The sequence below is a fragment of the Poromitra crassiceps genome (assembly GCF_964638095.1).
Source record: "Poromitra crassiceps genome assembly, chromosome: 16".
Lineage (NCBI taxonomy): Eukaryota > Metazoa > Chordata > Actinopteri > Beryciformes > Melamphaidae > Poromitra > Poromitra crassiceps.
In genome coordinates, this window is record NC_139645.1 from 12,577,005 (window position 1) to 12,588,973 (window position 11,969).

General features: G+C 45.6%; 1 protein-coding gene across 1 annotated transcript; it reads left to right on the forward strand.

Annotated features, from left to right (window-relative positions):
* Positions 1 to 6,612: 6,612 nt before the first annotated feature.
* znf319a (zinc finger protein 319a) lies at positions 6,613 to 11,457 on the forward strand. The gene is made up of 2 exons (XM_083652644.1): positions 6,613 to 6,864; positions 7,974 to 11,457. The coding sequence occupies exon 2, from the start codon at positions 8,120 to 8,122 to the stop codon at positions 9,893 to 9,895; it is 1,776 nt and encodes a 591-aa protein (XP_083508770.1). The 5' UTR covers positions 6,613 to 6,864; positions 7,974 to 8,119; the 3' UTR covers positions 9,896 to 11,457.
* The last annotated feature ends 512 nt before the right edge of the window (positions 11,458 to 11,969 follow it).

Genomic DNA, 11,969 nt, shown 5'->3' on the forward strand with positions numbered 1-11,969 from the left:
GCAGCTTTGAAACAAGTGTGGTATAATAGCAGGAGGACACACATGCATGGGTGTTCTTCGCCTATATACACTGTCAAATGGACTGGAGATGGCACAGGCGGTGTTGCCCATGTTTTTCCACTCTTTAGACGACAATACGGCGACTCCTATGTCCCATCTCTCATGACAAACATGGCACATGCTAGCCGAGAGCATGGCACACACACCCCATCCTAACCCCCATAGACAATACCCCCCCCCCCTCTCCCCTGTACCCCCTTTTTTGCCTTTACCCTTTCGGCCCCCATCCACCACTCTCAATCCCTTTTAGCACTATGCGCTACAGAACTATGCTGCAAGAGTAGATCCATTTTAAAGGGCTCCGTCATTCTTCTTTTTCTGTTTTTCTCACCATGAAATACACAAACACACACACGACCATTGCATGAGGCTGTGTCGCGTTTAAAAAGTGCATTTTCTAAATCCCTTTAACATCACTGTTCTGTCTTCATCTGTACACACGCCACCACCCACACCCCAGACGACGACGACGACGACGCGTTCTGGTCCGCACTTCTCGCGCCTGTTGTCGCCGAGAGATTTGCGATCCGCAGCAGCGGCGGCGCCATCTCACGCAAACCAAACCAAAATCACGGGGAATCCGAACCGCAATCGGATTCACACGGATTGATTCATGAATTGAAACACCAGCCGCGAGAGAAAAAAAACACACACTCTCCGACGGCTCGGAATCCATGAATCCAATCTTGAGTAATTTCCTGAATTTATTGTAAATGAAGTGGAATTTATGTCAAACCCCCCTCCCTCCTACCTACCACTTACACGTCAGCACACACATCCAGTCTCAGTGCCGCACGCACGCACGCACGCGCGCACGCACGCACGCACACAGACACACACAGACACACACACACACACAGACACACAGACACGCACACACACACTTATCTATTGACATATTGAGGATTCAGCCTTGCCCCTTTGTACAGCTTTGAGACTGTTATGTTATAACCACTAATTCTAATATATACGTGTATGTGTCATTATTATTCAAGTTTGTTACTTTTTGCAGTTTGCAAGACAGAGAGAATGCTGAGTGCCTCGTATTTATTCATTGTTTCGTCTCAACTTTATTTAATCCTAAACCCCTTGATACAACACCCCCTAGTGGGCAGGCTAAGGGGAGCTTATTAACCTTCAACATTAAGAAAGGTAACCCCCCAAACCCCCCCTCACACCAAACCCCCCCAACCCCCAAACCCCCTGAAATGGCATGCACTGTTTTGTCTCTCTCCCAGTCCCCCTTTTCAACCAGTCAAAAAGGGAAAATTGGGTTTCTACAGTGTCATTTCCAGACACTTCTGGGCCGGATGAGATTTTTTTCAGCATGTTTGTTTAGCCTGCTCAATCTGGTGTCAGTTTGTGAGTTTCTGCCTCTCGTCTCCTTATCCAGCAACACAAGGCTACAACGTGAGACCATGGAGAGCAGTGTAAAATAAAACGCTAGCTTTTAACTCTCTCAGTGGAGATTACTGAAAATGTCCTGAGTTTATGAATGATATAAAAAGAAACTCTCTGCTACTGTATGTTTTATACTTCGCACCCGGTGACATCATCATGTTGTGACATCATTGCATGCCCAAGCATGCTCTTTCTTACTCTTTGGTTTATGAGGTTGTTTCGAAGTTAATGTGGAGAAAATAATGAAATGTTTGAAATTAATGCGCTTGGTGTGGTTATTACTGATGCCTGAAATATACAATCAGATATTTCAACTTCAAAGGAACAGTCCGCGATTTCCAACCAGCCCATTGTATCATTACAAAATCAGTAGTATATCAGAAAGATGTAAACAGTTTTGCAGGCATTCATTTAGTTTGACAATTATTGAGAGTCGACTTTAGTTATTTGTGAACCAGTGATGTCATTCATGCACAAATTACATCACTGGTCCACAACTTCACTCAAATCAACTCTCAATAACTGTCAAACTAAATGAATGACTGCAAAAACGGTTTACAGTTTTCTGATATACTACTGATTTTTTTATGATACAAAGCTGATTGAAAATCAGCACAGCGTTCCTTTAACACTTTCATTCCGGCAACACTGTTGATTTGGATGCCCATTAGTTGTTACCAAGGGAACAACTATTCCTGGGTTCCACATGATTCGTGAATATGTACGTGGTAAGTATGAAAGTAATATCATCTACTTTCCTTAAGTGCATTTGTCTTATCAACAGTGAACCTTACGAATCAAGACTGACCTCCTGTACTGGTTTGACGTTTTTACTTTTTTCATAACCCTCCCACAACATACAAATATGCTAAAAGTAACCTCGCATCACCAGGCTCTCTCTTAAAGGAGAAGAGCCTGGTATCCATATGACTGGCTACCACGGTCTACCTCTCTAAGCCCCGGCCCAGACCCAGCGGTGTTTCCACTTTGTGTGCTGCAGTATTTTCGTTCCCCCGTAGAAAGACGGTTTTATATGGCGTTAGTTCATTTTATTTTTGCAGCTATAGCTAGATAACGTGCATCACATTTATTTACATCGCCATGACGCCCTGTTTTCAGAGCAGAATTGTTTTTTTGGAGCACAAAAGTTCTGCATCCACCGTCCATCTAAAAGAGGAAAAAGCTGAGCCGACGTTCGGGGAGCGTTGCACTGTGGGAAGGGCCAGGAGGCCGGGAAGGTGTCACTCACTCTGTCCATATGCAGCAGGATGAGCTAACATGAAACAAACAGCAGGCCAACAATTCAACACACACAAACACAAATACCTATTATTATCTGTTGTTCACAAGCTAACCCTGATTCTCATTCACCGATTCCAATCTTCAGGAATTAGAAATATCAGGAACAAGGAGAGTGAAGCAGAAGGTTCAATTGAGAGCTGGGAGGATCACAACAAACGGAGAAAAAAAACATTTCAGCCCGGAAGGAAGTCTGATGGTGTTCGGCAAATCACGACACATGTTCACGAAAATGTATTAAAAAACAAATCAATCATCTTGTCCAATTTCCATTTCTGCTCAGCAGCTATTCACCATCATGTTCCAACGCAGAGGTCAGCAAATTACTTCCTGTTGTGTTTACACTTCCTGTGACAGTACACTGAGTACAGTACTTATATATTATATTGTGTTAATTGTGGCCACCACTGCTGAGGGGATTAAGGTCTGTGCGGACCCCTAAGAGCCAGCGTCAGACGAGGTTTGAAACAGAGGGTGTTTTGAACAGGAAGTCCTAACACAACTGGGTCAAGTGGGCGGGGCTACATAAGGTGAATAGCTAGCTAGGATTCGACTGGTTTGTTTTCCAACCGGCACTATTAAGCGTCTGCACAGGGGAAGTGAGGAAATACCAGCCTTATTTTGACCGGATATTATGTTGGATATCCTGCCTTATTTTTTTGACCAACATTGAGAGCTGCTGAAATACAGACGGGTAGCTTCTAGTAGTTATGGAATTCTGGTAACCTTGCAAGCCAAACAAACAAACAAACAAACAAACACAAAACTTGTAAGCCAGCTGGATTCTCCCACGAGATAATGTGAAACTAACCCATCAATCTGGCAGCATCCAGGTTAGAATTCTGGCCCTTCTTTAATGCACATATGGCACTTTTTAAAGCTTGTTCAAATGCAAATGTTTGTGTTATTTTGTCTTTTCTCAACACAAAAATGCATTAATCTCTCACTTGGGTATTTATCATGAGATAGATTTTGGAATCTAGAGAACAAAATGACCATTTACGGCCGTTCTAGTAGTTTCGGAATTCTGGCCCTATACTTCTAACTAGTGTTAAGGCTCATTAATATTATCGACCCTCTGTTCTGATTGGCTAACTGCTTTATGAGTGAAATGTGAGACACCACAGCGCCTGCAGTACATTTTCAAAATGTAAGGTGACAGGGGCAGGGCAGGTCCTGCCCCACTCTGCCTCTGATTGGTTGGGTTTAGGCATGAGAAGTGATGGTTGGTTAAGGAGGTTAAGGTAAAATATCAGGGTAAGCCAATCAGAGGCAGACTAGGGCGGGCCCTGCCCCTGCATTTTGAAAATTCGGTCTTTGGGTATGCCTATACCAGAAGACCTAAATTGGACCCGGCCGGGTCTCGGGTCCATTCAAAACAAGTGACTCCGCATCTGGGTCGGGTCCGTTTGCCACGGGTCTCTGTGAAATGTCGGGTCCAATAGGACCAGAGTGGACCCGGTGAGTGGCTGTCATTCACCCCTTTATATATCATCCAGTAACTAATTAAAAACAAACTTATCAGAAAAATTAGCACTTGAACCTATAGTATGAGGTCATCGGGTAGCTTATGCCCGAACCCGAATACCAGAGGACCAGACACGGACCCGGGTCTCGGGTCCATTCAAAACAAGTGACTCCGAGTCTGGGCCGGTTCCAACACTTATTGGGTCTGTACGGGTCCGGGTCTCAGCTTTCTAAATATAGACAAGTCCAATTGGGTCCGGGAACAAATTTCCCGGGTCCATTTTCATGAAGACCTCTACTCTTCTGGCATTTTCAAATGATACTGATTGGCCTTAGGGGGCACTGCCAAATTATTTTCACTGTTACTGATTTGCCCATTGGGTGTCTGCATCATTTGTGGGGGGCAACATGATTATTTGATTTCTGGATCCTGGCCAAAGGAAAACACATTTCTCTTTTGACTTCCACAATAAAACAAAACTGCAATAAAATGGTCCCTTTTTATTTTCCTATGTATTGAGATGGTTGGCTGTAGAGCCTATACTGTATATGTGAAACCTCAGAAGCTATGCACATTTCCTTCACAGATCCCGTGTGTCAGTGAGCAAAATTGTGTTCGGCCACAGATATGCCATTTTACGTGCGATCGCGCCAAATCTTTCAGGAAGTGAAAAGAGCACCCTTGCAGGTGACCTAACAGAGCTGGATTTTTGAATGAGGTAATTAGGGCTGACTAAATGGGCCAAAATGGCTCATTATTGGCCAAAATGACTCAACACAGGTTCAGCACCATGGAGAGCTCCAGAGTGGAGGAGCACACAGGTGAGCGGAGTTGGAATCAGCCGAGGATGAAAACCATCTGGGGAGAGAGACGAGAGGCTGCATGCCAACTCTGTGAGCGAGGCCTGCACTGGACGGACTTGTGATGCAATGGCTGTGCAGCCTGATACAGTGCACGGGTGTTACATGGTTTTAGGTCTGGCTGTTATGTGGTTTTAGGTATGGCTGTTACATGGTTTTAGGTATGGCTGTTGCATGGTTTTAGGTATGGCTGCCTGTTACATGGTTTTAGGTATGGCTGTTGCAGCATGGTTTTAGATCGTTATGGTTGTCCTACAACTCAGGTTTTATGAGTGAGAATGAGGATTCTCACATAATATGCTGAAGCCTGCTCCAGCAGCGCTGAACCTGAATGCCTATCCTTGTTCCTCTAAAAAAGACCTTTAAAACCACCCAGGTGCACCTGAAGGCATCCTGGCACACCTTGGCCCGGTGATTGGCGCAGCCACCCACGTGACATAGACACGTCCTGCGCCGATCAGACAACAGCTACTCTGTTTTATTATTGCAAGAGTGAAATTGTTATCTAAAACATAATTGCGTAAACACAGGTTTAAACATAATTGAGCAAACATACATTACATTTTTTTAATATGTACAGTATGCATGCCACTACTTTCCACGAGGTGTCGCTGTTACTGAGGTGCCACTAGGCTACCTACCACTGAAATTCCACAGGCTGCCACTGAAATCCCACTAGCTGCCACTGAAATCCCACTAGCTGCCACTGAAATTCCACTAGCTGCCACTGCATATCCACTGAGATTCCACAACTTCCACGAGGTTACACTACCTGCGAGTGCCACTAGCTGCCACTGAAGTTTCACTAGCTGCCACTGAAATTCCACTAGCTGCCAGTGCCACTAGCTGCCACTAAAATGCCACTAGAATTCCACTAGCTGTCACTGAAATTCCACAGGCTGCCACTGACTAACTGCCACGAGGTGGCATTACCTGCCAGTGCCAGTAGGAGGACCCTGGTGTTTCTCAGATTCTGGACAAAATCATATCTAACAATACGTTACAAATATTCTCAGATTTGGGTCAGAGACAAAATCTCATCAAATGGGGGTCTAATGTAGACTAAATGAGGGTCCTTGTATACACACACACACACACACACACACACACACACACACACACACACACACACACACACACACACACACACACACACATATATGTGTGTGTGTATATATATATATATATATATATACTGTATATATGCATGCATGTATACATACAGCAGGAGTGACACTTAAATCATCTGTATAGTTTTGCTTCATTTGATTTACTTTCACATTATTTATATTTATAGTGTGCGGCTTAATATCAGTGCTTAATTGTCTTAGGTATTATTGTCTATCAATCAGCAACGAAAATACCATATATTGAACATAGTTTGTTTACATAAAGTAATGAGTTTGTATGTCGCGCCCATGCCTGCTCCCCTCCCGCCACCCCCACCCACCCACCCCATCATTAAAAAAAAAAAAAGGCTATAGGCTAAAGCTCACATTTGCCTTTATGCCTTCAATGCTCTGCCATCGCACATCATCAGGCTGTGTCTGTCGTCGTCCTGTGCTGTGGGATCCTCTGTGGTGTCAATGTAAATACAGTATGGAGCGGCTGTAGCAGGGCTGCTGCTGCAGCAGACTGCGTGGCGGTTTCCGGTGTCCGTCTAGGAGGATGGCGTCCGGCTTCGACCGCATCCCGGTCCTCGGTGCCTCATAAAATCTCGAAGGTTGTCGATTCCAGACTACAGAGGGGGACGAAAACCACCCATAAGCCATTCGCGTAAGTTATTAGACGTGATTTTGAATATAACTGGTTGGCAAACGTTTGTGTTTGCAGATGTTTAGGCTTGGCTGCAAGAGGCGAACGATTTTCCCTTGCAGCTCCGGGGAGGCCTAGTTAGATTCGGGGTCCAAGACCCCGAATCTAACTAGGCCTCCCCGGAGCTGCAGGCTCATAGCAGGCTAGCTGTGGCCCTACGCCGCTTCATACAGCGACGTTTGAACCATAGCTTACCCTAGCTTGCTGGCTACTTCCCTTCTGTCGCTTTTTGGTCATACACTAGGGTTGCTTCATTTAGGACGTGCAAATTTATGATACGGCAATAACGATTGACATTTTTTCTTTCATACTAGCCGGTGATCATTGCAAAGCTAGACCAATTGTTTAGTCGTAGCAGTCGTGTCAGCTAACAGTTAGCCTAGCTAACAGAACCTAGCCGCTAGCTTGTTAGCTGACGTTACGCTACCGCAGACTACATCCTGATACTGGAACAGAAACACTTCTACGTAGACACAATCGTTTCCCTTCCAGTGAGACAAATGTTTATTTTCCCCACACGCTATGTAGCACAAACGGTGTGCAACGCACAATACAACAAATAACGTTATGCATCGAGTTTGAATTCATTGTGAAATTCAATCGTTCGGTGACCAAGCGGTGTTTCCGTAAATAGACGGAGCCCAAATCTGGTCTTTATGTAGCTCAAACCATTTTTGCGGGTTTTCCTATACTACTAGCGTTATAGCGAAAATGGCTAGGTAGTGGACATGCGTACCCACCTAAATATCCTTTACAGATAGCAGGACGTACACAATAGTTTTAATCTCAGTTTTAGGCCCGCTGGTTTGTTTTGGTTTTTATACACACAATACCTGAGATTGCAGTAGGTATTCAAGCAAGAAACACTCAAACAAGCAATGTTACAAGAATGCATCTTTTCTTATTGAAATGTGTCTGGGCAAACGTAAACAATATCATAGTTTAGTTTAGCATCCCTTTGCTCCATTAGTAGAAGCCAGGAACAGTGTTTAATGAGACTAAAACTGGATTATGTTGTCCTCACTACAATAATAACGGTTATTTTGTTTGTCGTTTTTCTTTTCTTCCAGATTCTCCCACTAATTTCACGAGAAGTTTGTAATCAGAGAATATAGTACTTGGCTTCCCCCAATTTTGTGATTACAGCTTATACCTCAGCCACCCTCTTGGCCTGGCATTCAAATTCCCCATCATCTGTTGAAAACTGAATCCCTACATGCGAAGTGGAAGGATGACGGAGGCGTGGCAGCAGCAGCACGCGGTGGCTCCACCCTCTGTAGTGCACACGCTAACCCAAGCTGCTGACAACGCTGTTGGCTGTGCTGTGTATGGAGTCCTCCTGCAGCCGGAGTCTGCCCTGCAGCAGCCTCAGCACAGCCAGCATGGCCAGCAGCACGCTGTGCCAGCCCAGCAGCCCTCCTTACAAGTAGGGGGCGAGAGAGGGCACAAGTGTGGCGCCTGTGGCCATGACATCTCTCACCTGGCCAACCCTCATGAGCACCAGTGCATGGTGAGCCAAGACCGTTCCTTCCAGTGCACCCAGTGCATGAAAATCTTCAGCCAGGCCACCGATCTTCTGGAGCACCAGTGTGTGCAGGTGGAGCAGAAGCCCTTTGTGTGTGGTGTGTGCAAGATGGGCTTCTCGCTACTCACCTCCTTAGCCCAGCATCACAATTCACACGGTAACGGGAACAACCCAATGAAGTGCTCCATCTGTGAGAAGACCTACCGGCCAGGTTCTGGAAACGCCACTCCCACCTCCTCAGCTGCCAACCCTCAGCAGCCTTCCACTGGTGAGACGTCCGGTGGCGGTGCCGCGATCAGTGCCTCGTCTCCCCCACCGTTTGAGGCTTCTTCACCAGACAGGCCCTATAAGTGCTCGGTGTGCCACAAGTCCTTCCGACATTTGTCCGAGCTGACGCGCCACGAGAGAGTACACACGGGCGAAAAGCCGTACAAATGTGACACGTGCGACAAAAGCTTCAGCCAGTCGTCTCACCTGGCCCACCACCAGCGCACGCACAGCTCCGAGCGGCCGTACAAGTGCGCCGTGTGCGAGAAGAGCTTTAAGCACCGTTCGCACCTCGTGCGTCACATGTACGCCCATTCGGGCGAGCACCTTTTCAAGTGCAATTTGTGCGAGATGCATTTCAAGGAGTCGTCCGAGCTCCTGCATCACCAGTGCCAGCCAATAGGGGAAAGGCCCTTCCGCTGCGGCTCGTGCGGAAAAAGCTTTAAGCGGCCGTCGGACTTGCGGCAGCACGAACGCACCCACTCGGAAGAGCGGCCGTTCCAGTGTGAGGAGTGCCAGATGAGCTTCAAACAGCAGTATGCCCTCGTGCGCCACCGCCGCACGCACAAGAACCCCGCCGATCGCCCCTTCAAGTGTAACCTCTGCGATAAGGGCTTTCTACAGCCATCCCACCTGCTTTACCACCAGCAGGTCCACGGTATGGAGAGTCTGTTTAAATGTGCGTCCTGCCAGAAGTCGTTCAGCCAATCGGGAGAACTGCTGAGGCACAAATGCGGCGGCGAAGTAGAGAAGCCCTACAAGTGTGACGTGTGCGGCAAGGGCTACAAAAAGAATTCCACGCTGCAGCGCCATCAGAACTCTCACTGTACAGAGAAGCCACTCAAATGTTCGCTGTGCGACCGGCGGTTCGTGTCGTCCTCCGAGTTCGTGCAGCACCGCTGCGACCCGACCCGCGAGAAGCCACTGAAATGCCCCGACTGTGAAAAGCGATTCAAGTACTCCTCGGAGCTCCAGCGCCATCGCCGCGTTCACACCGGCGAGAAGCCTTTCAAGTGTGCCAGCTGCGACAAGAGCTTCAAGCAACGCGAGCACCTGGCCAAGCACCAGAGCGTGCACTCGCGGGAGACCCAGTTCAAGTGCGTGTGGTGCGGGGAGCGCTTTGTCGACCTGACGGCGCTGCAGGAGCACACGGTGCAGCACACCGCCGAGGGAGAGAGTTTCCCCGCGGGCATCCCGTGAACGGCGGCGCTCTTCGGCCCCGCGGGGCGGTAACACGAAAAGTCCCCCCTGCAAGGCAATGTGTGCCGGCCTCTGCTACCCCCATTAGTAGCCTATAACATGCACCCATTTTTAAACATTTAGTATTTAGTGTCACCTGTAATTTTAAAAGAATCCGCACATCCTCAACCTTCAGTGAGAACATGGCACAACACCCTCGATCCACGGGGCAGATTACTGACATCTTGGCCATATCCCTTCCTTTATTTGGAACTTGTGGACAAAAACTTGAACAGAAAAGGATGAAAATGGCATGTAATATAAAATGCAGGAAGATATTGTTTTTTTTTCTTCTCCTTTCCCCCTTTTTTAGATTTGAGTGTGGGACCTTCATTCTCTGTGGTTGCATGTGATTGTCTGTTTTGTAATCGGTGATTCTGTTATTGAGTAAGAAAGCAAGAGCGTTTCAGACGGTAGTCAGCAGTGTCTGCTCATTTAAAAACTCCTCTGAATTCCATGTGCCTTTTACTGATCAATCACTTTGTATTCAGTTAATTAACACTTTCATTTCATGTTCCGATGTAGTCAAAAACCCCATCCATACACAGTGGCTGGCTTGTGCAACGATATTCCTTTCACATAGACCTAGATATCATCTGTTTGTGCATGAATATTTATCATACTTTAATATCACTGTTGTATTATAGGTTTGGTTTATTTAGGAAAACATCCTACGAAGAAAAAAAATAGGGAAAAAAGTGGATTTGTGAAAATGTATAGCCTGTGTCCTATGAAACTGTTGTTGCATCTTTGTATTAAAATAAATGACATCTAGGTAAACTAACCCATACCTATTATGTCATACAGACACTTGACATGTGCAATAGAACATGCACAATGTAATATTTATGACTACTGAATCACGGCATAGTCTACTCTTGTTATATTAGATTGTGTGTATACGCTTATGTAAACATTGAGAAAATGTATAGTGCTTATGTTACCTGCTTTTGTATTCACTATGAATGAGCTTGCTATATTTTGCAAGCACATTAGTTTCAATTCCAAATGGATGATCATAAGAGTATATTACAAACGACAAGCATTATTTTTGCTCACTTGCCACCAACTTAGCGGCATTAGTTACTGTGCGATAGATCTAACATAAGTAACGTTATTTTCCTTTTGAAGAATTGGCCTTGTTGTAATATCCTCACACGATTCCAGGCTCCTTTTTGGTCCAGACCAGTTTAGCATTTTATTCTCAGTAGCCTCAAAGTTGCGACATTTGTGTTTGGTTATGCTGGGGATACAAGTTCAAATGTGTGTATTTTAGTTTACTGTGTGGATTTCTATATTCTATACGATCTCTGCAGTATATTTAAAATAAAAGTTTTCGGAATTAAAAAGTGATTGACAGAAAGGGAACCTGATTGGACAGCTGGGCACTGAAGGAGCTGAAGTCCTGGTGGATCTGCTTCAGCCCTCCTGCGGGAGTGTGTATTAAAGCTTTGAATATACACATGGATATCAATATAGAGTACATCATGTTCATACTGTATACAGACAGCAACTCAAATAAACTACCCTTAAGAAAATTAAGGTGTAAGTTACATTTTGTTACTTGTAATCACAGCTAATTATGTGCTGTGTATTGACTGCGTTGATTAAATGTATGCTTATCTGCACAGATTTTTCATACTGCACAGAATATTTAGATTAAACTGAATCGGGCGGGCAATTTAGCGTTACACAATTTGTACTCAACACTTACAAAGCACCGTGTTTTATTTTAGCCTGCAGTACATGTCACTAACATGTCACCGACGATTTTAGATGTTCAGGTCAGCAAGCCTCTGTTGGCGTGATTTACTTCCGGGTGATGGTTAGTTACCGCAACAGGGACGGGTCGTCAGTGGCTAGGCTCTGCTAAGAAACCCCTGCTAGTTGTACCATCATCTTAGACCATTATTAAATTATTTATATTGTCCATTTTACATACATTATCATAACTGAGTGCCTAGTGAGAGCATAACAGTGGGGAAAACAAGCCGAGCTATTCTCAACTAACCTAGCTTCATGTCGGGCGGACTTC